Genomic DNA, 26,637 nt, shown 5'->3' on the forward strand with positions numbered 1-26,637 from the left:
CAAAGGAGAAATACAGAGCTAATCTAGCAGCTGGCTTCCTGCAGAGCAGTCTTTCGTGCTTTGAAGTTACACTGACAGCGTTCTTGTGCAGCACAGCTCTGTACTGTGTATGCACAGCCCCGTGCCTTAGAAGGTACAGGGTATGAACCCCCCAGAGGCAGTTGCAGTCACTTCTTTAACTCAAACTCTGAAGTGCTGTTATTTAGGTTTTTTTGTGTGTGTGTGCATCTTTTCAGAGCCGACAGCTGCGCACAACAGCCCCACGTGGTCCCTCAGTCCCCCTCCTTCTTTCGCCGCGTGCTCCGAGCAGCTCTGCCCCTGCAGCTGTTCTTCCTGCTGCTTCTCCTCCTGCTGTGCACGATGCTGTCTTCCAAGGAGGACTACAGCTGCACCCAGGCAAACAACTTTGCCCGTTCCTTCTATCCGATGCTGCGATACACCAACGGGCCTCCTCCGACTTAGAAAGAAGCCTGGGGATTTCACTAATACCAAAATAAACTCTTTGCGGTGCTTCTTCTTGTGCTGCTGGCGTCAATGAAACGGTGAGATCACGTACCTAAATACAGGACCTCGTACGCTGTGTTAGTTCCCTCAGCAGGCCACTCCAGCACCCTCCTGCCCTCCACACTGCTGCCCCAGGCTGTGCTGCAGCTGAACCCAGCCTCACGTTTTAGCACTCTCCGGTGGATGGGAATGTGTTAAATTTCACATCTCAAAGTGTATATCTTGGGAAAGTTTCAGTGGTTTTGTACGGAAAATGAACTTTTTCTACAGATTTTTAAACTGTAAGCAACACACTTTATACTTTGATGCAATAGGACACTATTTGGTAGCTGCAGTGCACGTAAGCTTGCAAGGCGATCGAGTCCTGAGCTCTCAGATGCAGAAATGACTTCACAGTAATCTCAGACACAGCAGTGTGCCACGAAGGCGCAGTGGAAGAGGCACTTTGCCTAAAACGATGCCCGTGCACACCTCACACCACAGCAGTTGGCACTGCAGGCACTCAGTGGAAACAAATCTGCATCTTTTGGGATCCTTGTTCTGTTCATCTAACACGTTCAATAAAAGGATGCACCTTTGTTTTGTTTTATATGTCATTTCCTCATGCTCAGGACTGCTGTGTCGTCCTTTTGTACCACTTGAAATACGGAGTTGTTACTGTGCATGGTAATGGTTGATAAATGCACAGGTTTTCTAGCTGAACACGGTTATTATGTAGACCATCCCTGATGTATGCAAATACTGTAATGACTTTTCTAATGACTTTTTCTTTCCAGTTTTTAACCTGCTGAATAGTGTACAGGATCATGGGAGAGAATTGTGCTTTGTTTTTATTATTTTTTTTACTATAAACTCACTGTAAGATTCTCCACCTGAAATGTGAAGCTTTACAGTGTGGGCAATGGCTTGAGAAACGTGTACAGTCAGCTTCACCATTGCTTCTCAGTTGTACAGTTTGAGTGCTCATTAAAATGGTGCCCCTGCCCGCAGGGCGCAGCGGTGCGTGTGCTGCGGGCGCTGGGGCTGCTCCAGCAGTGCTGACCCTTCTCCACCCAGACAAGCCCATTAATTGCATGCTCGTGCAACACTATCAAAAGCTCCATTTCCACTCTCGCACTTGTCAGGGCAAGAGAGGAAAAATCCCAAACTGGAATCTACCTGAGTGTCACAGCCGTGGCTCCCCCAGTATCGCAGTACAAGAGGTAGAGAATGGCACCTTCCCCCCCCACCTCCCCCTCCTCCACTTCCTCAGCTATCATTATTTTGTATTTTGAAAGCAATTACCTTTCAGATGGAGCTCATTTAAGTTTCTGTCCCTGCAGAAGTCAGCCAACTCTACCCATTATTTCACTGCCAGGCTGTCACAAATGCCCATGCAAACCTTTCTGCTGAGGACTAATAGTCAGCTGCTGACATGGTATTCAGTTCTGCTGCCATTAAGCAACCTAAGCAGGGGAAAAAATTGGAACAATGCTAAAAGGTCGAAGGGAAACTTCACAGCCTGCAATTTCCGTATTATATACAGTTACATCAAATTGGTGAGCTGATGTAACGTACCGGAGGAGGAGCTTTTATGAAATTATCTCAAAATGTAGCAAAAAAAAAACATCCCAGGAAATTAAATGTTTTTCACCCAACCCTATTTTAAATAGTTTTACCTCCACTTGATTACAACCCCCATACTACAGGCTGGCTCCAGTGTCTGCTTCAAACACGTCCTTATGTATATCCACCCATTTCCTACCCTCAGCACTCACGGTTGAGTTGGCAGTGTTCAGTGAAGAGGGAAAAAGGAAAAAGAAGAGAGGGCAGGTGTGCACGTGTGCAGTTGAGCACAGGCATTGTACGAAGGAGCAAAACTGGTTTTGGGTTGAAGTCATCTTCGTTTGTTGGGGAGATGAGCCATCCCTCTGATGTCCTGCCCTCCTTCCAACACCATATTGTTGTTTGGGGTGGAAGGGGCCCTGAGAGGCATCTAGCCCAGCTCCCCATTGCAGCCAAGGAACCAGCAGTCCTCCACTTCGTGCTTTCACAACTATTATGAGTGGGCACCCGTACTGTTAAACTGCCCACCCCTGAAACCTACGGCGTCTCAGAACTTCCTAAGCTCTCCTGTACCCAACACATCCATCTGCAGCATACAGAGTGACTGTGAAGGTAAGGATGGGACACACACTTACCCACAGACTTTCCACACATCATGGGCTCCACGAGGCTGGGATCAGCTACAGGAACGCAATGAGCAAAACCCCAAACCTTTAGGTTTCGTGATACCTGTTTATTCAGCCACAGCAGTCTACAACTGAACAAAGAACATCACCAGAAAAATACTGCAAATTCACAGAAGTGAAGAATAGCTGAGAGACAGGAAGGTTGGCTGGTTGGTTTTTTCCCATCCATATTACGTACATAAAACACTTCAGGAGGTGGCAGCTTCGCTCTTAAGACTATTTCCATTCCAGACTTGCAGTGGGGACAAACTACTGAAAGAAATGGCACGTAGGAAGCAGACTGAAAGCTCCACAGACACTAGAAACGTGCAGCAACAACTGCTTGTGGATACGGTACTGCTTTACCACACAACACTGCGATGGGTAAAGAAATCTTTGCTTAGGCAGCAGCAGCAGAAGCTGGTGTTTTATACCATTGCAGTCTGCTTTTAATGTGCTGAAACAGAAATCACTGACACTCAGCAACGGACGGTGCAGGTGACCTCTATGCATAAAGAAGGGAAGAAAAGTTCTAAAATATCCACATGCTCACTAAGATGGACCCTTTAACCCACCGCACTTCAGTAGTAAACACTAGAAAGAAATGCACATAATAGATTTTAGCAATCCACTTGCTTTTCTTACTCCCATTTACAAAGCTATCCTTAGTATTAATTGAGGCACTGGGTCAGCACTATATACGACCACATCCTTAACTTTGCCAAGTTATAATCTCACAGGACATAAATAATAATGTCCAACACTTTCTTCTTAGAAGAATGGTGACAACAGCCAAGGCATGTCCATGACTCCTGTCCCTGGCTGTTACAAGCTATTCTGCCATCCAGGGAACTGGCCAGAAGATCAACATGCAACCTTAAAAACCAGTAATTCCTGTGGCAGGGCTGTACTCAGTTTAAGGCACCTCAAATGAAGCCATGCACATCCACATCTTGCCTTAAACTTCAGCTCTCGAGGTACGAACAACTTGTTTGCCTTGGGCAGTTGTTTGGTTTTTTTTATCGTGGTGGGGAAGGATGGGGAAGGGAGACAGACAGCTGCCTCTTTCTCTGCCATCAGCTCTCAGTACTAAGATCAACATAGACTCCATAATAACAGTCACATTTTTAATATACAAGGGATAAAGCGCAGCCTAGGAAAGAACACTATTTCATCATTGCACAGCTATTTTCTATCACTCAGAGAAGGAAAACAGCTTTGGACACACAAAAGCAGGCTCTGGCCCAGATTTTAGAAGCCGTTTGTGTCTAGCTCAATGGAAAGAGTTCAGGCTTGCTTTCTGTATAGTTGGGATCCATAGCCACCAGGAATATCCTGCAGCAAAGCAGTGCTGTGCCTCCAAAGAGCCCCATCACTCCTGCCATGGGATGGCCACCATCAGCAGTATCAGTGTGCTCAGGCTGAGCTGCCGTTTGAATCTTTTGTGCCTATGTGTTCCCACATATTTGGCATCTTCTACCAGCAAGTCCACACGCACACACCCCAGCAATGTCCAAACAAAGTAAAAATTCTTACCTTTGATAAAGCTGACCACAGGTAACAGTTCAAAAGGACAAAGGGGGCTCACTGCATTTCTATGAGATCTTGAAACCATTCTAATGATGCAAACACAGCAAATGTCTTTGATTCTCAACGTGCCACCAAGGGGAAAACAAGAATTCCCAGCACTTAGAAAGATGCTCTCTGCTCATCACAATGTTCCCTGTGGAGCATTCAATCAGTAAAGAGTTAATTGAAAAGTCACAGAATTGTAGGGGTTGGAAGGGACCTCTGGAGAGCATCTTGTCCAACCCCAGCTCATGCAGCTTCTCGTGATCCTTTGGCTTCAAGCATACTTTGACAGATCTGTGCTGCCTGTCTTGCTTTCCTGCCCCTCTCATTCCCTGCACCCAGTCCATCAGGCACTGTCTCAGGGGAGGATTTTCCCACTCCTCTTTTCCTATCTGACAGCACCAGACACGTAATTTGCAAGAACATGGAGCTCTGGAGAAGGCGTAGCATTCCTGGAGGTGAATTACACAGAACAATCTCAGCTCCCAAAACCACAGCACAACCTCAGAAACAGCCACGCCTGGCCCAGCCCCACTCCACAGCGGATGCTGATGTGCAGCAGGGAAGGGATGCTGATGTGCAGCCACGTTCTCACCTCCTGACACGTTTCCAAGACATTCCCTTCAGGAGTGCACACAGTCGGCGCTTTTATAGCAAAACAAAAAAATATCACTTAAATGTTTCTTTGAAAAGTTGTATTGAACAAAACAATTACACAGAAGAAGGAAAATCAGAGAAAGAGCACTACAACGTGGGCAGGCCGGGGAGTGACTGCACCAAGCACGTCTTCTCACAGCAGAACTTCCCTCAAAATGAGTGCAGAGCCAATGAGTTCAAGACTGTACTTACATTTTTTTTCCTTTTTTTTTTTTTTTTTTTTGTAGTAAATATTAAATATGTCAGAAGGGCACTGCTATATTACATTTCTTAAATACAATAGAAAGATAGCCAGTAAAAATCGAGACATCAGCAGCGTATGGTATAGTACAGGATCAAAAATGGGACAAGAATGGGACAAGAGATTTGTGCAACTCACTGACAACGCTTTATGCCCCTCCTATAAAAAATACTGCTTCAAAAACCACCAGGCTCAAGGGTCTGCAAGATGCTCCAAGCATGCAAAGGGGGAACGGCGCAAAGTCCCTCACCCAAAAGACTTAGGCTCAAGATGGACTGTTGGGGTAGTCCCAGTTTAATGTCACCACACCTGCAATGCCAAGAACATGCATGTATTATAGTCAAACACCTCCACTGATAGCGACTGCAAACGTAGCTCACATCAATAATGCAATATTGGCAGCGACCGGAACCAACGGTGCCATCCTGCTCTTAGCTGAGGTGGTCACATGAGCTGTTTCCCTTTTTTATTTTCCTTAGTGGGTCTTAAACACATGCAGAAGTTGGCACCACAGGGAGGCCTCAGCATCCCAAGTGACATTCAAACAAGCCACTGCACCCATGAAACAAAACTCTGACAGATGCTGTACAAAATGTGGAACAGCTTCAGGCGCCGTGCGTTCGGAGAACGAGCAAGCAGCAAACCTGGGGGCAGCAGTGCAGCTCAGCCTCCCATCCCCTGTCCCTACAGCGAGGATGGGGTGGGCAGGACCCAGACCCACAGGCAGGTGGGGAGGGAAGGCAGTGCATTTCCCTGCTGATCTCACAAGCCCCACTCAGCAGAGCATATACAAACGCACACAATGTTCACAGAGCAACTGTTTGTACCTAAATGTAACAGACTCACCATTAATAAATATATAAAACATCTTCATGTCACAGAAAAAACACATTTCAAAGGTCAGCACTGACTGAAATAAGGAGGCAGTTTGGTGCTGGTTTAAAGCACTGAAGAACTGTACACAAGTAGTCATGTGGGTGTTAAGAACAGGCTCACAAAATATGAACGTAAGCTTGGTTTCACGTTTCCGAAGAGGATCTGAACCGGCCCAAGGAACTATTCACAACAGCCTTCAAACAAGGGCCCATGCAGCCATTGCATATTTAAGAACAAAGGAAACTCCTTTACACTGTGCACATCACCTGCAAAGCAGTGACTCCCAGTGCCTGGCACACACAGGTAAGCAGATCCATCCCAAACACTGCTGCTGTATATTTCATACCGCCTTGCACCGAAAGAGGAGATCAGCTAGTCAGTGCTTAAAAGGAGTGGGCTGGGACACAGAGAGCCAGGCTCTGACCCCTGGCCCTGACACAGACCTCTGTCATCTCAACCTGGTCACTTTATCTCTCTGTCTCAGTTGCTTTTAAAAAGGAGAGGCGATAATTCCCTGTCTCGCAGGACTGTTCTGAGGCTTAATTTCATAAGGTGCTTTTAAGAGTCTCACAGAAGGCACTATAAAAGTGCAGCTATTATAATGTCAGAAACAGACAGAGGTGTGCATCTTGCAAGCTTTTCCCAAGATATCCCATTGTAAATCTAGAAGAGATGAGGACTTGCACTAGGTCACGCTCCAGCAGTGCCATCACAGCAGCTAAGTTTTCTCCCATAACTTTGAGCAAATGCAGGCTGGGGAAAGCCTGCATAATGGGGCAGCCCCGTAGTTCTGATCAGACCTGGAAATGTGAAACTTGTTCCAACTCGGGATGTGTGACTGGGGACTTCCTTTGCCCTCGCAGGGTGTGCGCGTTCAACATCTCCAGCAGCAAGTCATAGACTGGGACCACATTTTTGCACTTCATGCTCAGCAGATGCTCCATGCCCTTGTTACTGTGGAGGAAAACAGAGAAAATAAAGTCAGTGATGTGGGTCTGACAGTACAGAGAAGGAAAACATGGCTTCAGGAGTTCCTTTTTTATTAGGAGTTATGAGATGTAAGTGCTGCAGTGTGAGGGATCGCATACCACTGGCAGCAGTAACAACATCCTAACGCTGTGTTCTACCATCTAGAGCAACAAGATTTCTGCCTTCTGACACAAAGCTTCTTCAGAAAATGATTCAGATGTATCACTCCTATTGAGATGAAAGAGAAAGCTTCTTTGGTGCCATAAATGTGGGAGACCTGTGTGCTGCAGCTGTGAATGAAAGGGGAATTCACACCACGTAGCTCTACTGACCACCTGCCTCTCCCATCTGGCTGAGCAGGAAGGCCATATGATAGGTGGCACCTTGCTGACTTGAATTCTCTGCAGCTGAATCACTGTTTGGATTGACAGGGGATGGCTACTGCTGAAATACAGCAGTTGTACATTATACATATATATATACACACACACATATATGCACTCAGATACACTCTGAGTTTTGGGGCTGAAAACCAAGCGTGCTTGCTCAACACCAAATTAGTCACAGTGGAAATAGCAGCAACCAGCCAGCACACAGCTGAACTACTGGATTGGACTGGGAAGAGGGCAACACATCAAAATAATAAAAATAATATTAAAAATAAAAATAAAAATAAAAATAAAAATAAAAATAAAAATAAAAATAAAAATAAAAATAAAAATAAAAATAAAAATAAAAATAAAAATAAAAATAAAAATAAAGGAAGTTCTGCTGCAATTCAAGAGTTATAAGCCTAATAATGGCCACTAGGAAAGAAAAGACCCCCTCTCACACTCAGCACTTAAGAGTCCCACATCACTGGGCAAGCCAGGCTGACAGCATTGATCCTCCAGAAGAGAGCACAGCTGAATGATCAGTGCTAAACACCGTAATGGAGACAGGTCACAACAAGGATGTAGGGATAGCATAAATCCTCTTCTTTCAATAGGAAAATAAAAACATTTTTATAAATATTTCATACTGCGCCAGAAAAAGAACTCCTATGGTGCAACCACAGTACAGTGCAGCCCCTCAGGGTGCAGAAGTACATCTGAGCTGTGAACTGAGTTCAGCTCCAGGCTGTGCTGATACCCTCGTTAGGGCCAGATGTCAAATTTGCCATCAGCTAGAAAAGTGGCTGTTAAAATCTCTCCTTTGCATGCTCCATCTTCACCCCAGAATTCTCACAGAGATTTCCCTGGACACAGCCTCCACAGTCAAGGCAACCTGGTGAACAGCTGGTCTCTGGGTAATAATTCAAGATGACAGAGCATTTAAACATCTGTTTGCAGAGCCCTGCATTTGAGACCACTGTACTGCAAGCAGAGATGAACAATCTAAGGAGGTTCAGGAGCTGGCAGAGAGCAGAACTGCTTCCCATGAGGAATGCCAGAGTGTGGCATCACTGCAGAGCATGGCAAAATGTTATACAAATATACAAAACATTTGGCCTGGGACAAGCACAGTGTTCAAACCCTACCTTGTTCTTCCAAAATCCACACTGCAGGATCAGCTTTGAAAGGGACTTTTATTTTGGACAGAAGATTGTTGTGTTTCTTTTATTATTACTATTACTATTTATTTTTGTTTTGTTGAAGGGCTGAATTTGTGTTATTGTTGTTAAACGTTTCAGGAGAGTATATAGGAATGATTTAACACAATGCAGTTAAGAGAACATCTTAATATTAATACGACATGTTGAGTGCCAGCCAACACTTGATCACATTGCCTACTTAGCCATGCTAGGAAGGCTAGTCTTACAAGAAGAGAGATGAAGAGCAGTAGCAGGGTCCCTTGGCAGCACTCCAGAGTTCTAGACTGAGTCCATCACTGTAAGAAGCAAACACTGACAGCTGGTATGTCCCTCACATTCTGTACAATTTACCTTGCATGTCTGACATGGGAGAGTAGCATCAACAGATTGGCCAGGCGAGTCGTCTGCTGCTGGGAGGGGATTCCACTCTTTGCAATAACCCACACCAGAGCATCTGTGACCACGTTGAGCAGGTGGTGCAGCTTCCTGTTGCTTTCAGGTTCTTCTGCTGACAAAGGAAACATGCCTGCCAGAGAAGACAGAGAAATGCTGCTCGTGAGGCACAAAAACTGACTGTGGATTGTCTTCCAGTGTAATAATTCACTGGGTAGGAAAAGTTATATTTCCTGACACACATTCACACACCCCAACACAATGCTAACAGTGCTCTATGCAACACAGCAAGCTTCAACCTATATTTCTTCATCCCAGTTGGATTTCTACATCATTGGTAGAGTGAATAACTCTCCCAAATCCTCCCAAGACAACACATTGAACACAGACTCTTCAGTCAGGGTGAACCTTGAGCTCTCAGTTTGTGAGGAAGCAGATGTGCTCTCCATTCTCCAGGGGTTTTTTTCCTTTGAATCACATTGCACCGTGCGGTTTAATTTCTACCTTGCTGGGAAAAAGCTTTTCTTCTCCAAGTATATCCAAGGGAGAAAGGAGAGCAGTTGTTCTTACTGACTGCCGTAGGCTCCCAACACCATGGTGCCACAAGAGAGCACCTGCCTACTGTGAGACACCTTAGAAGTCAGCAAAAGAAAGGGGAATGGGGAGGGAGAAGAGATCACCGCTAGGAAAGTCTGGAAACACTCACTAGTATTCTTGATTGAGAATCCCAAAGATGCTTATGAATTGAGAAGACTCCAGAACACATTGAAAACCAGAAGTAACACATTAACCTTGCTAAGAAAGGAGAGCCTTGAGAGAAGAGGTTTTTTTGAGAGGTGAAGCTTTTAAAAAAGTAATGGCTAATGAGGTTTTTTCCCCTTTGGCTAAAGAAAGATAAAAATAAATGGAAGAGCTCTGTAGTCAGTTGAAATAATGGAATCTGTTCTTCAAAAAAGTCAGAAAACAGCTGGACTACTCCCCTTCAGAAACCTTGCTGAGAGTTACGCAGAAGCTTCCTGCTGAAAACAGAAGCAGTAGATCATATCATCATTCTACATACAGATGATTTTCAGATGGTTTTGTTATTTTTTCTGTTTTTCTTTTGACCTTACAAAACGTTCTGGGGAATACAAGGATTTTACCACAGGCTGTAGAAGGCAGCAAAGCAAACTTTCCATCCTCACATCCATCTTGCAGCGCTGTTGAGTTCTTTCAATCATTTTTACTAATTATGATTAAAGAGAAATATTTCAGCACGATTGATCATCACTCAGTTGAGTGAATAATTTTACTAGAATAAAGAACAGGTTTGCATAGGTGTGAAGCAGCATTATCCATGACCAGGATCCACCCAACCCATGAAGACCAGGAGCTCTGAGCTGCACTTCTGATCGACCATTGGGGATCAAGGTTTGAAAAGGACACACCTGCTGCCTGGGTGACAAACCCCACCTTGCAAGCAGGTTTTCAGATCTGGGTTATTCATGCAGTTCTCTAGAGCAGAATGGAGACCCTAAATCCAGTAAATAATATAGCTTAAAAAGTTTCTTGAGCAAAAACCCTTATGATTTGACGGTTGGAAGTCTCTTTCTAGCATTCCCTTCAAATTATGCTTTATCTCATTTGATATTTCTGACATTTTTAGACACTTATTTCCCAGTCACAATTGAAATAAGTATAATTTGGTGAGTGTCAGAGGCAATTGTGTACTCACTGGAATTGAGGAGGATCATTGCCTTGACACACAGATACTCCTTGTGCTGCAGTTTCAGCTCTCGGAACCTTGACGTCATGGCCAGGAGCATATCAAAGATCTCCAAAATTCCCTCCACACATTTCCCCTCGTCCCTATGGAAACATTTAAAACGTTACCAAAAAAGTTGAATTAAGGAACTCTGACTCAGCCAGATAAAAGCTGTAGGGCAAAGAATGCTGCAAGAAGCCTATCCATCTAATCTGTGGGAGCATTCAAAAAGGTTCTATCAGGAAATCTAAATGGAAAATTACAATGGCATAAAAGGTCAGCATCTCTAAGAAACTAATTTTCTCTGTAAAACGTTTAAAGTGCTTACAGGATTGACCACAGGTAAGTATGACTGTATTTCTGTAAAGAGGCTTTAACCTCACAACCAGTATAATTTGTGATAATCAGCTTTAAACGACATAGTGTGATGCAGAGCAGCACCACCCTGAATCACTTTCCAGATTTGTTTCACAAGGAATTCACTCCACAACCTAATGACAGCCCTGTTTGTACCTGACAGAGGTGTAAGGAATTAATAAATAAGAAAGCCCCACTAAAGTAGGTTTCTTGGAACAAGAAAAACCCTCCAAACAACCGCTTTCTTGCTGAAGGTGCTCACGTTTGAATAGCCTTGGATTTTGTCTGGGAGTTTTCGTTTGCAAGTGAATGCTGATTGTAACCTTCTCCATTTTGGATATTAGAAACAGTACCATTTCCAGTTCTGAGCATGAACTGAAAAAAGTACATATACCTTAAGCCATTTCAATGGGCTTGACATGAAACAGAAATAATTTTAAACCACTTAAGTTCCTGCTTCAGAATTTTTTGTTAAAGGTACTGGAATTAAAAAGCAGTTAAGCTCTATGATGCTGTATTTAAAGAGGTGATTCTTACACCACCTATAAGCCAAGAGTTCTGTCGGCAGTGTTGTTTACGTGAGACAGATTCAAGGACAGTGGTGCAGGAGCACTCCTGGCTCCCAAAAGGAGGTGCTGAGTGCCCAGGCTGAGGCAGGCAATGCTATGCTACCCAGGAGCTGAAGGTACAACCCGCAGAAAGGCAGCTGCCTCATTACTGCCTGGCTTCTCATGTGCATCTTGGCAAAGGAGAAATTCAAGCTCTGGAGGAGGACTGGCAGCTGCCAGCATCAAGACAAAGGCACGGGCGTCAGAGAAGTACGTCTACAAAGACTGTGTGGGTAATGTAGCTAAAGTTCACGTAAGCGTGTCTTAATAATAATACAGGATGCCCAGATGCTCGCTAGCTCCCACTCCATTAAGTCTTGTGGAGATGAAGGAATTTATCAAGCCAACTCTGTTCAGCTCATATTAGCTCCCGAGGAACTGAACATATCGTACATTTTGAGCAATTTCTTATTATTGCGTTGAACAATCCACTGTGTCCTTGCACTGAATTTTATACGAGAAAACCACAATTTACTTCAAATCTTCTGTAATTCAAATTTACTTCTCTTACTAACCCATTTTGCTTTCTGAATCTGTGATGACGACGATTATTTAGCTCTAGCCCAGACTGGTGCAGATATGAATGTCCCTGGGTTGAGAAGGTTAAGAGAGATTCTACTCCTTGCCAAGAGAGCAGATTATCTCTCTGACTTTTTACCAACATGAAGTCCAAATCAAATTGTTCTAACATGCTGAAGAAAAACATTCTTACTGATCCTCAATCTTCCCTACTGGTATACAGCTACAGATAAATAAGTTCTAAGCTTGCAAACACTCTACTTAAGCTTAAAGAAAACTTTCAGTATTAAAGAGCAAGTTACTTTTTAAAATCCCTTTTGGCTAGTGCTGCAAAGCTCATCCTTGTAGCTATGAAGTCTGCACTAAGTGCAGGTAAAAACTAAAAGATCAGCTACTTTAAATAAATAAATTAGGGTCTGAAACTTTACTTTTTTTCTTCTTTGCTCATGTTTTTAAGGGTCAGGGAAAAAATCTATTGACTGGTGGAAGCTGTTTGATAACGTAGCACATCGTGTTGATGCCTACAATTTTAGCATCCGGAGCCCTGGACCATAAGGATTGAATCCAACAGAAATAGTAAAAAACAGAGAAACTCAGCACGGTTATGTGGTAGAGGAATTCAGCAACTCTCAAGTTCAGCAGCACAATTTACACGCAGCTCGTGAATTCTCAAGATATAACTGTTAAAATACAAGTTAATGGTACTGTTAAATTAAACGTTAACATCATCTCCAATATTTCATCCTCTTCCTTCCTCCATTCACCTCTCTCCAAACACACTAACTGAAGGGCTCTCAAGAAGTTGATTTCTCTTACCTGTCTAGTACAAGATCCGGAGCAAAAATTAGTTTCCCAGGATGGTCAATCGATCTCCACATCAAACCAATCATTAAAACTTCCATCCAGCAGCTCTCCAAGAGCCTGACTTGGTCATACAGACTCAGATCAATAAAGCCTAAAATGATGAAAACAGTACCAAATAAATCAACATGGTTACATCTATGTTTTTATTAAAATGTCTTGAATATACAAAAAATAATTATAATAATAAAAAAAACCCACGAGTTGTGAAGAAAGCCAGAATAAGCAGCACTGATATCAGAAATGCCTTGCATATGTTCCCATATCTCAAATGGGAACACAAATAGTTGTGTTTATCTTTGACAAATCCTTTCCCAAAACATTTAAAATGATAGAACTACAGAATCCTTAGAATTGGAAGGGACCTCTGAGGGCCTCCTAGTCCAACTGCTCTGCAGTGAACAGGGACACCACGGTTAGATGAGGTTGCCCAGGGCCTTATCCAGCCTCGCCTTGAAAGTCTCCAAGGAAAATAAATAAATCAGAGTAGAGCTGAAGTGCAGTCAGCACATAGGTGAATGTAGACCTGACTTACATCTCTTTTGATGACTACCCCAAAGACTTCTGAAGGGTACCAAGGAACCACTATGGAAACTCACATCTATTAAAGATTTACCAGATTACACTGCGGAGGACTCCTGAGAAAACAGAGCATTCTTTTCCATAACATATAAGGTCACTGTTTGCAAGATTGTCGCTGGCGTTCAGTTTTGTTTTTAATCTCATGAGGCAGGCATGTTTCTGGGTTTGTTTGATACCTATGAAAGCAGCCACATTTGGCTGCTCTGTGTTATCACCTTATTCATAAATGCCATGTGTTGATTAATTTAAAAAAAGGAAAAAAAATGACGAGGGTAGTTGATGATGGTAGTAGTGTCCACATTGTCTCCATACACAGCATCCCAGAAGCAAGAACAGAATTGATGCAATCATGCATAAGCCTCTTCCAGCACGTAGTTCTCTCTGGAACTCCCAGAAAGTGTCGGATAACATGACAACACAGCCAGCAGAGATAAAGATAATTTGCCTGCCCCTTCCCCTGCAATAACAGACTAGAAGAAAAGACTTAAAGGAGTTGAACTCCATGGTCCTTAAGGGTCCCTTTCAACTCAGGATACTCAATGGTACTATGAATAAAGAAAAATAAAATACGAACACATAAGGAAAATAAAGAATTAACAACAACCACAACAACCACACAGAAAATGGAGAAGTGTCCATTACCAAAAGGCAAGCCCAACGACAGCACAGAGGCAATGACCATCAGTTCTGTGCTCAGTCTGCACCTCTGTTCTAAATCAAGATCAAGTCAAAGTTTTCAAAGCAAGTACACTTCAGAAAAGACTCCTAACAAAGGTGCTTCAGCTTTAGATGAGTTGGTAACTACATCTCCAAACAGTGAAAAATCATTCCAGGGCCCGGCCGTGGGGGACGGGTTTCCTGCAGCTCTTTTTTGGACAGTTTTCTGAAGTCTAAAATGCTCAACACCTGTGCTGTCATTAAATCTGCTCCCAGTAATTTCTATAAACGTTCCATACGTTTTCAGCTTATTAAAGTACTGCCCTGGAAGACAGTCAGTGTCATCTCCAGGTTAACATGAGCTGGGAAATGCGTACTCTCGCTTTTCAATGCTGAAAGTGCTGCCTTTCACACTGAGAGCCTTACTCCCTTTCTCCGTGAGGAGTAAACAGGAGCCTATGAACTGTACTTTCCCTCATGGATTTCACTGTCAAAGAATTTACTACAGAGCTCACAGCCAACGGCAGATTATCTGCCAGATTTAAACTCTTATAATTTAAAAAGCACTTTTAGAAAAATACCCATGGAAGTGTGAATAGGATAAATCGACAGGGATGGTTTCCTGGGAAACAACAGCTCAAAGACTTTTCAGGGGTTTATTTAAATCAACAGTTACAGAGGCGTGTGCTGATTTCTCCAGCATAAACAACCAGTTACGGGGTTGAAAAACAAATCCCAGTAGAGCTGTCAGACCGAGTCCCAGTTTTCAGTGTAAAGGTAATTAGGGATTCAGATTTACCCCAGATGATACCTGCTAAATACACATTAGCAACACCAACAGTATGATTCATGAACATCGAGCACTGCTATTAGGACTATTCCCTTCATTTTTGTAGCAATCTTGTCTAAAGGTTGAGGATAGCACATTAGCACGACAGCTTCTATTGCAGAACCTGAAGTCCCTTTTCATTTGCTTCACAGTACATTAAATTGCTCATTTTTCTTTGGCTGTAGAACATGTCCTTTAAATTCTGTGCTCTACAGCTAATCCTTTAATACAAATTACTAAGATAAGACTGCCATAATAGCACAGGAAAACAAAAAACTATCTTCTGGATGCACAGTAGCTACCCGAAGTTGCTCTGGCCAGCAACTATGTTCCACAATGAATCCAAATGTCAATATTATGACAACATCCCATCTTTCAGCCACGTGGGTACAGCCATGAGCTCCATTCAGCTCTCTAAAACTAGGCCAGACAAGTTAAAAGCAATTACAGAAGCTATGTTATGCCCATTTATAACATCCAATTCAAGTCACTGCAATTCATGTGAAAAAAAAATAATCCAGGAGTGCTGCCTTCTACTGTTACAAGCAACAACAAAAATTCAATCAAATAAGCTGACTGTATAGCAAAAATATATTCACAGAGTATGACTCGTAATAAAAGAAGGCTGTTAAAATTAAGTAAAGAAGAAAATAGATTTAGATTTCCTCTTCAGCCAAAATTCTGTCAGCATATAGCACATGTAGCACTAGGATACAAAGAAAAGAATAGGATTTTCTTTTACTTATGCTGACCAAAGTAATACCCACTACTAATTTACAAGGGAAATATATTACAATTATAGTAAAATTAGTGCTCACTGAGCCATTAGTCAATAACTCTTTTTTTTCCCCTAGGACTCCAGGAAATGTTACCCTGGTTTAGATGATTAACTTTAGGAAGAACATGTAAACTGAAATTCTATGAGCTGAGCTTGGTCATCACATCTACTTTAAAAGAAAAAATATATCCACATTCAAGTAAATGTTCTAAAAGCCATTCTGTACTAGAATACTATTTATAACTGGGAACATAAGGCATTTCACATCTATTTTTGGCACTTTTCTAAAATAGTGTTTATTTCTGTTCTGTATAATGCGAGCAATCACAAAACAACAAACACACGTTGTAAAGCATAAACATTCCCAGGAACTGTTCTGAAGGGCTTTGAACGCCTCAACAGGTTTTCTTCATACAATTCTCCTACTGCCAAGAACAAGGTTTTACTTCTGGCTTACATTGAAAACAAGCTAAAAGTGATCAATGTTAAAACAGGAGTTGGTTTGGAAGCTGATTTTCCTTTAAAGTTAAAAATATAACAATTTCATTTTTGGTAGAGGTTGTGGTTTCTTTTGATGCTGTTTTCATCTTCAAACTGATGTAATTAAAATTAAAAACCAGAAATGAAGAGCAATCTGTAATTAGACCAATTTATTTTTCCCTTTCAAATACTGCTTAATTGCACTCAGTTTAAAATGTTCCATGTTAAAAGGAAAACCTCTATACAAATAGCCTGTGCTATACAGATGCTTGTGCAGTGCTAACGTTTCCTCCCCAGCACCTAACCTGGAATTTACACACCTGAGATCTGTCACACCTGAACTATTCGTCACAGAAGCTTAACTGTGGCATTCTGTAACAAGGAGATGTAGCTCTGCAGCCATGGTGTGCTGAGTCCTCAGTGCAGATGGACAGGGCTAAAGGCTGCTAGATGCAATACAGAACATATCAGCTGTGCAAGGCACATGCTGCTGTAGGGATCACTTCCAACAGAGCACTGCATCTGAAGTTAAAGAGCAGCACGTCCATTGATGCTTCAGTGTGCAATCACACTCAAGGGAACACACATAGTTACAGTTCAGTGCATGCTTTTTGCCTTACCAACAGCCCAAACCACTCCTGTTCATTTTTGTTTTGGGCGAAAACGCACAATAATTTTATATATACAATGCATCTCTAAATGTGATCCTCTTGTGCACCAACTATGTCAGCTGAAGCAATTGCAGAGATAGTTCTCAGCTACACAGCAGTTTTCATCAGCTTCAATACAAAGCTTTTGCTAGATTTCAAGAGAAACATTTGATCTTATTCCAATAACAGTCTAGTTAATACACCTTTAATGAACTTAATCAGATTAATCGGGCATCTATAGCTAATGAGATAAAATTACAAGTAACATCAACTACGCTTTTGAGCAACTGGAACAAGTAACTTCACTAACAACAGACATCAAATTATGGGCAAGGCTGTTTTCTGATTCAAAATTATCCCAAGTAAAGTTCTGAGAGCAATCATTTGTCCATTACTTCTTTAGCATAGAAAGTATAAGACTTCCACACATTACATTTATGGTGCTATGCTGTTAAGGCATCAAATGAAATAAGTAAAAAAAGAGAGAGAAATTCTTACCAGGAATTTTTTTGGCCCAGCCAATCATGTGAACCAGCTCTTTGTCTGCCAGTTTTGTCAGGGACATCATCATGGAAGCCTCGGTGAATGGTTTGCTTGGACGACTCACCAACACATTGGGAGGCTCAGCTTCAAGCAGAGTTAAAACAAACTGTTCTGGACTGACTGTGCTGAGGAGGATCTCTTTCACACGGGTTGCAGCCTCATTGTACTTCTTGGTTTTGCCCATGCAGTGCACTTGATCTTCCGAATTACGATGGCGGCGCAGGATTCGATACCCACAGCGTTCTCTTCTTGAGCCTGATAGAAGAGGTACACGATTGGATTGAAATATATTTCTCTCTTTGTTGCACTGTAAAAATCCAAGTGTTCGGGGAGAAGGGGAAAAGACCCTCAATATTGGATGTTCTAACATTAAACATCAAGTTTCAGACTTTCTAGAGCATTCAGTATTGACCTAACTTTGCTTCAGTTGAGCCTCTTGAAGAAAAGGATTACTGAAAACAGTGTTTATTTTTGAATCCACTTTACAAGTCCCTGGGAAACCCCCTGACATCAAAAGGAGTTAAATCGAGTCTTCCAATGCAACTAAAGAAAGCTGTTTAATTCTGTTAATAAATTCAGCTTAAAATGTTAATTGGGGGGAAAAAAAATTCTGAAGTTGACCAAATATCTCAGCCAGAAGCACAGCTGGGCCTCACTGCCAGCTCAGTGCTCAGCTAGGGACCTACTGAGAGGTAATCTATTTTCTCCCTACATCCAGTTAAGCCAGCAAGAGTTTCCCCAAAGTGAATTCAGGTATCTCAACTAGCTTGAATATGCCCCCATTTTGGACTTATGTGTGAAGAATACTATTTCTCTTTCACACAGTCCTTTTACAAAGGTCTTAATGAACAATAAAAAATAATTCTGAGAATGTAAGACAACATCAAACATTCTCTGCCTATCAGTATTACTGGTGGGATCACTGTAACCTCTTCTTAAAGAGCAGCCATGGAAAAAGGCTAAGGGACTTAAAAACGTGGGGATTTAACACAACACTCAGCCATGGTGTCTGCTTCCCTCACATTTTTTTTGTTTATTTATAAACAAACTTCGGCAGTAACTAACATGCAAGTTTTTTTCACATGAAAAAAGAAAAAAAATCAAGTTATTTAAAAATACAAAGTTACTACATAGATTCATAGGCTTGAATCCTCCAGCAGTTACTAGTTTCAACATCAGTGCAAAATTTTCCTCTAAATCTTTCAAAAGACCATTTTTCGTGCTAGCCAACACTTTCACTGATATGACATTCAAACAGTGAATTTTCATAGATATGTAAGTGCCAGTGGTAGCATAAATCTATATCAGATCAACATTTATTATTCTATTAATAGAAATTGTGGAGTCTTAAAGCACAGTAATGGGTTGTCTCATTTTGTTTCCATCACATAAACTACACAAAAGCATCCTTTCATGTAATGTTGCCTTCTTGACAATACTACATTTAACTGAACCTTTTTGGTGTGCTGCACAAAACAACATCACAGCCACAGACTCTAGTTCTTCTTTATTATTCTTTATATAATTCATAAAGTACACGAAGAAAAAAGGAGGTGAGGAACAATGAAGGTGGAAAAATCCCAATAGTTCCAACCAGTACCTTGACTTGGTTATTCTCATGGCTATCAAAGAAAAATGACCAGGCTGTGGAATTGACATGCACCAGACCAGTCAGCAGGAAAGGCTTTTCAGTTCTCTTGTAGCGACCAGAAGTTCCCAGTCAACCTCTAGCCATACCAGAGCATCTGGATGTCACCTACCAATAGGGCCATGAATTTGGACCAGTTGCCAGAGGCCTGTTTGCTTGCACGCATATGAGCAAGAGAATTTGTGAACAAGACACCTGGAAGATCATGGGAACCAAAGTCCAGCTACCAGATAACACTGATTTTCCGAAGTCAGTTATTAGAGGCATCCATAGCATACCTACATTTGTGTATTGATCTGCATGAGAGAAGAGCTGAGTACCAGACATTGGTTCCTGTGGCCTGGGGAATTAGTCACCTGCTGCCTAACTGACAGAGTGTTTAAACCCAGATACTGGAGGGATACATACTGTATAAAAGCATGTATTTTTTCACAACTTCCATTCGTGTAAGTGCTAGATGTGGTGGCTGCCAATTAGCATGGGTAGCTGTGGATATAGCTATTAAGTATTTGTTAATGGCAAAAGATGTTCATATTTGATATTAGCAGACAGAAATACTGCAGTTTCCATTCTATCAAGCTACTGGACTCAGCAATTGTTATCACTCTTCTTCCACACCTATCAGTTACGTAGAACATAAGTTGTCTAAACCCTAAAGAGACAATGCAATTCTGGCTCTGAGTTCATACATAAGCCAAGTTAAAAATAAAAAGGGGGTAAAGGCACACACAACAAAATAAAACCCTACAATTTCAGATGCTATTGCTAAATAAGATGTTGGGTGAAGGCAGATTCTCAGTGGTAGATGTTCCCCAGAAGAGGTGGCTTGTCAGATCACAATCCTGTCTTGTCTTCAGCAGCTGTCAAGCATCATTTGAGTCAACCTGTGAGAAGGATGAGATGCAGAAGCCAGTCAGGTATGACCTGAAGGCATCAAAAAGACTGGCTAAGGACTAACAAGTCTGTTTTGACTTAACAGGTGTGAAATTTTCAACTTCCCATTGTTACAAACCTCACTTGCTGCCTGTTCAGAAAACTGCATCAGATGTAAAAGGGAAATGAATGACCATTAAAGATCTGAATACTAGAGAACACCAACTACCTGGAAGCAGATGAGTTTGGAGAAGAAAAGCAGGCACAGCTGGTTCCAGTGAACCAGTTCTCTCAAGTGGAATGAAGGAATGAGGAACCCAAGTGGAATGAAGAGTTTGGAAAAGCATTCTGAACTGGCCTAAATTCTGCAACATTGTGGGAAAGGATAGTTTTGTCTCCTGAAAGGGGGTAGGATGAAACAGCTCGAGTACTGGCAGAACATTTACACAAACATTTGATTGAGGGATCATCAGAGATTTGCGAAACCACATCACCTTAGTTTAGCTGAATGAAATCTAGTTAGGCAGCAAACTCTGCTAGGCCTCGTTTTTGGACTGATACACAAAGGTTAAAGTCTGAATGTGCTTCGTCAGCATCAGAAAAACATTCAAATAGCACTAAGGGCTGCAGACTGTTCTGAAGTCACACCATGAACAGAAAGTATGTAAATATTTTCCTTCAGGAAGGACAAAGAGGAAAGGTCAGCCATGTGCTAAGAAACTGAAAGAGAAGTACAACTGGAAGAGAACAGTGAAGTGCCAAGGTATTGGTGTGCTCTGTTCACAGAGAGATCTGTGGCTCTGCCTTCCATATGAATGTGCATAGTAGAGAGTGTAATTGCCAGGAGAGAACTGAACGAAAGCAGGAAGCAGAGCCTTGCTGAAACTGAAGTATTTTGAAAATGGGCACCTTGAGGACAGAACAAGAAAAATTGAGCAGACTAAAAGCCATAGGGAGACACACTGTGGAGGATGAATTTTCTTGGGCTATTGGAAAGCAACAACTGCTCCATGACATGCATCCTTCAATACCTGTTGGAAATGTGAATCCTCCAAAGAGAAGGCACTTGAAGAAGAGCAGCCTGTAAATTAAATACATGGAAGATTAATTCAGTTGTCTGAAAGAGGAGCTGGTGAGATAAGGAGATGTCTGGTGACTCAATGAGGAAGAAATTCCAGCAGTAACACATGTGTAAGTGACATGAGGTCAGGCATGCATTTGCAACCTGCTGATCAATCCTATTTCAGGTCCTGGCACCGAACTGAATCAAATGCAATGGGTCGCAACATGCCCTCATCAGCTGTCCTCAGATCTTTTGGAAAGGAGAATAAATTAAAATACAAACAAACAAACAAAGGGAGATGCGAATACTTAATTTTTGTTTGTAATTGTTTTGATTACTGTGTATTTTCAAAGCAGATGCAAGATAATTCACTGAGGAGCATGCAGAAAACACAATTCATCCATAATTAAAGGAAAAATCCTTTATTTCTACATTTAAATTTACTCAGCTGATATTTGGAAAAAAAAAGAGAGTGTACTGTAAGATTACACTGCTAAGAAAGCAGTATTTAAGCTTGTCAGTCAATGGACACATTAGGAAGTAGCAGCTTTTCCAATTAATACAACATTTAAGCAATGTAAAGGAATGTCTGTGCTTCCTATTTAAATATGAAGTTCAGACAGAACAGAAGAATTTAGCCTGTACGCTTATTAGCAACCAAAAGTCATGTGTGCTTATAAATCTTTATGAAGGAAATAATTATAGACAAGCTTAATCCTTAGCTTCAGTATACAGAGATATAAATCAACCCATGTAAAGGAACAGCAATAAAATACTTAGTTTCCAAGATTAGAGAATATTAAATTACCACAAATTCCCTAAATATACTTAATAGCTAATATTCATTCAAAAAAAGGTAATTCAGGCAATTGGGAAAATGCACAAAGTGATCAAATCTCTCATTCTTCCCACTACACTCTTATTTGGAGCAATTATTTGCACAAGAAAATAGCTGTATTCAGGTGAGAACACTAGACCAAGGGCAATACCTTGAGTTACAGCTCCATAGGCCACATGTGTCAATGACTGCAAGAGCATAAGAAATAAAACACACTGGAAGAAGTTGCTGGGTTTCTTCAGCTTAGAGCAGTGGAAGCCAAGTGGAGACCTCACAGTGGCCTACAGCTCCCCATAGAGAGCAGAAAGTCAAAATGGATATCAGGGAAAGGTTCTTCACCAGGGGGCAGTGAGCATGGCACAGGCTCCCCAGGGCAGTGGGCACAGTCCTGAGCTGCAGGAACTCAAGGAGAGTTTGTACAATGCTCTCAGATGTAGGGTTTGGGTTTAGGGTAGTTCTGTATGGAGACAGATGACTTGTACTTGATGATCTGTGTAGGTCCCTTCTGACTTGGGATATTCTACATTAAATCCTCAGAAAGAACCTGTTCACTCACCTACGGACAAACTACAGACAGGAATTATTTGCAGCATACGGTTGGGCAAGCTGCTCTTGACATTGATTTTGGTCCCTGGCAACTTCTTATGTAACTCATCAGTTCAGTAGCGTTTGAGAGCAAGTTTTATTAGTCAATCATTATCACTCAAGTCACCTTTGAGTGGAAATGCAAATGTTCCTTTGACTATGCCTGTATTCATAGAGCAGGCTTGACAAAGATGCTGCTGTCCACCAAGAACATACGAAAACAAGGAATGAAATTACAGTAATTTCTAAAATAGCTGAACTACAATTAATACATTTCATGTCCAGAGAATGCCATGAAACTCCATGTATTTCCTACGTGAAAAATAGTTTACTGTATTTGTGCTTTATAGTGCTATCCAGAAACAGCAAGCAGCAGGCAAGTAGAGGAGAAAAGAGCACTAAATTCTAACCTTCAAAATTCACATCACTGCACATAGAAATCTGCTTTTCTTTCTGTATGCTTAAGGAACAGTACCAGTACTCAAAGGCAGTATCTAGCCATTACCTTCTAATAAGAATCCTCAGCGTTCTCATTTTGTCAGGGAGGTGAAAGGAGTTCTGTCTTTGAAAGAATTAAGTCTGTTCTAACAGGAACAATAGGAATACTGAAGACTTCTTATAAAAGAATGTTTATTTCAGCCTCAGGAACCAAAAAATAAAAAAAAGAAAAGAAAGGACAGGAGAGGACAGAACAGGAAAGGAAAAGCACCAGCGTATGTGCATACAGGGTGGCTATAACAAAGTGATGGGGCAAGTTCCCTCTTCTTTCCTTACCTTGGGCAAACAGCTCAGAGCTGAGCTGTGAGCACAAGAAAGCTTTAAGAGCAGACCTCTTTGATCTATTTTATTCAAGTTTTCAGGGCAGAATTTACTTTTAAAATATTTGTAGTAACTGTTTTCCTTGTTCCTGATGACAGTGCTTTCTTTACAATTAGTTTGCTACTATCACTCCTAATGCCAAAATTTAGCAGTAGATTTCTTGATTAGAACAGTAGGCGACACAGGTTCTTGCAGAGAAATTTACGGATATAGTGTCCAAGAACCTGCACTTCTGGCAGTATGATAAATATTCTGTTAGAAAATCCATTATCACCTTAATACGAAGTACCTCCAAGCTAGGATCCACTGAAATACCTATGGATTGTTGGGTTGACTTCTCTACATTTATGAATGCAATGACATTCAAGAGTTTTCAAGCCAGGAAACCCTAAAGGAAACCTTCCCTCTTTCTCCCACTATTTTAAAAATAGCACATACTACCCAAGTACATTTACACACAGAAACATACACAGATGTACATATACACACGTTTTCCTCAAGCTGGCTACTGATACTACAAAAAAAGAAATCAGGATTTAAAGATTTGATGCAAACAACAGAAGAGTTTATGATGAGCTTTCATAAATCAACAAAATGGTAATTGAGACTCTTTCGTCACTTCTACTGGACAAGAAATCTTCCCAAGCAAACAAGTACTGACAAACCATTCTATCCTATCCAAAGTTGCAGCAGAAGTGAACCAATGCATTCAGTAAGTGGCCTGGGAAAAGCACAGAGACTGGGGAAAAGCATTCATTAAAAAGAAAATGTACACTTTTATGGCTTTCTACGGCATAAAAGTGGTAATAAAGCATTGCTCTAAGAAGAAAGAAAACTGAAACATAATCACTCTGATCTGCAGGAAATGTCATTTGTGTTTCATGCAAGAAATACAATTTCTAAATCTGTCTGGTATAAACACCTGTCGAATATTAGAACCACCATGCCTGCGTGCGTTAGCTTTATACACAGATGTCTCAACTCATCTGGGAATTCAGACAACTCAGCTTCAACTATCAGGCATGCATTTTCTACATTCCTTGTTTTTCAAATTAACTTCTTAAGGTTCTCAAATTAAATTCTCAAGATTCTCAAGTTTCAATGCTTTCAAAGCTAATTAAAAAAACCTAATTATTTTTCAAATATAACTCCCATTATTTTATTTAATGTATCATATATAATAGATATTATAATAGTACTACTAATAATAGTAATATTATTAGTGATGTAACTAACAATATAATATGATATACAGATATAATATTATAATATTATATCTGTACAGAAATGAGTTTTGAAGCATCATTAATGTTGTATAAACATTCATTATGTAACTTGTAACACCTTAGTGTCTGTGAGGTCTAATCATAAATTAGGATAAGGTGGAGAACCACCTTAGACCACAGTAAAATGAATTTTTCAGAAGCCCTCCAAAGCTTAAGCTTGATAGAAATACTCATAGAGACACCGTAAAATTTTCAGTCATAAAGCTGAACAAGAGACAGCAGTGCTATTCAGAAAGTAACATTTCAAAAAACATCCCTTTTGCAAGGTTTTTCTTTCTGGAAACCAGTCAGCAGAAGTAGCTAATACATTAATAAAGAACACCAATAAATACAAGATATGTCATCAGTGCAGAAGAAAACAAAAATTTAGCATAGAAAGCACTTGCTGCTTTGAGTAACAGACATTATACGTACCTCAAGAGTACAAAAGCAATACGAGGAACTATTGAAATTTTGGCTCTAAGCTGGAAGTTATCAACTAGGATTGAATAAGGAGGCTACAATCATAACAGCTCATATTACAAACTGTGAGTGTGGTACGACCATAGAAAAGGCAGATAACATCCTGGGCTGCATGCACACAGTACCTCCTGCAGACGTAGCCACATCTTAATGCTAGTACAGTGAAGAGAGCTCACAGGGAGACCTTCTACAACTCTTGTCCTCGAAGTGCAAAATGCATTAGTCCATCCTGGAGATTATTATGGGACACACTACCCTAACTTCCAAAATCTGTCAACAGATTATTTTACAAGGAGATTGCTTGGTTTATTTAGCCCAATAAATCAAAAGCAGTGAGGATATATGACTATAGTCCATAAATACAACCAGAGCATTACCAATAAAGAGCCTCTAAGCCACAAGACAGTGCTGTCACAAGAACAAATGGACATTAGACATCCTGCAATAAATAAATGCTGGGTGGAATTCAGAAGAATGTTCCTAATGAAAAAAATAATAATAATCTGCAAACAGCCTCCAGATCAAAGTGGTGGTAGGGTAAAAACATAGTCTAGCTTTGAAATAGAAAAAGGTACCCGCTTTAAATGATATGCATGCCTGCAAATCAACAAGGACCAGGCGCAATGACCTTATCCCTTCCATTCTAGTATTTGTAAGTAATGTTTTCCCAGCCTATTTCTATCATGAACATTGGAAGGACTATAAGAACAATAAACCTTGACTATAAAAATACATTAGATATTGAAACATCTTTTAAGGGATTTTCTTCTTAAAAGTAATCTTTAAAACTCGAAATGTACAGCTACAGTGAATAAACTGCAGTAAGTAGAGGGGAGTAAAACATAAGTCTGGAGAGTGCAACGATAAACAGGGGTAGTTCACTGCTTCTTTTGATGAAGGAACAGGAAGTCTTCATCTGAAAGAAGCCTGTGAGAAGCAACAATAAGGAAATAGAAGAGTACCTCCTAACCCTCTATAAGCAAAAACAGCCTCACAAAAAGTGCCTGGAAAATGGATGACTTGTTATTTACAAGACATGCAGTCAAGCTGCAGAACTTCTTGCTATGGGGTATTGTAGATGCTACGACTTTACGGGATTAAAAACGGGGACAGTGGACAAGACACCATTTGATTAACCCACTGAGACCTAATAAGTAAAGAAACCTTATCTAGATATGTAAGTCCCAAACTGATAGTTTTTGGAAGCTGAGAGTTTTCAGCAGTAGCTTCACATAGATGTTAGTCTCACTCCTACTTCTCCCTCTTCATTCTTTATCACCACAGGAGGCAGGATACGAGGCTAATTGACTACTGCTCAGATGCAGCACTGCTGTTCTTGCATTGTATTCAGCCACAGAGTACAGGCTCATTTAATCCCATGTTAGAAAGGACTAAAGTTTGACTTGAGGCTCAGACAAAAGCATTCTTGGTCCCCATTCTGCAGAATATAGCATGCAAAT

At 41.1% G+C, this 26,637-nt stretch overlaps 2 protein-coding genes across 2 annotated transcripts in view; one reads left to right on the forward strand and one right to left on the reverse strand.

Annotated features, from left to right (window-relative positions):
* Positions 1-921, forward strand: part of SYNE2 (spectrin repeat containing nuclear envelope protein 2) — a 161,343-nt gene extending 160,422 nt beyond the window's left edge. Inside the window, exon 117 of the mRNA XM_065749049.1 lies at positions 237-921. Coding sequence (XP_065605121.1) covers positions 237-462 — 226 coding nt within the window. The 3' untranslated portion in view covers positions 463-921. The remainder of the gene's footprint in view (positions 1-236) is intronic.
* A 4,085-nt stretch (positions 922-5,006) lies between these two features.
* Positions 5,007-26,637, reverse strand: part of ESR2 (estrogen receptor 2) — a 35,076-nt gene continuing 13,445 nt past the window's right edge. Inside the window, exons 5-10 of the mRNA XM_065749105.1 lie at positions 17,559-17,858; positions 13,040-13,178; positions 10,710-10,843; positions 8,954-9,128; positions 6,861-7,014; positions 5,007-6,011 (exon numbers count right to left, since the gene is read on the reverse strand). Coding sequence (XP_065605177.1) covers positions 5,991-6,011; positions 6,861-7,014; positions 8,954-9,128; positions 10,710-10,843; positions 13,040-13,178; positions 17,559-17,858 — 923 coding nt within the window. The 3' untranslated portion in view covers positions 5,007-5,990. The remainder of the gene's footprint in view (positions 6,012-6,860; positions 7,015-8,953; positions 9,129-10,709; positions 10,844-13,039; positions 13,179-17,558; positions 17,859-26,637) is intronic.

Source organism: Cyrtonyx montezumae, unplaced genomic scaffold, assembly GCF_038088225.1.
Source record: "Cyrtonyx montezumae isolate F1298 unplaced genomic scaffold, pur_monq_1.0 scaffold_10, whole genome shotgun sequence".
NCBI lineage: Eukaryota > Metazoa > Chordata > Aves > Galliformes > Odontophoridae > Cyrtonyx > Cyrtonyx montezumae.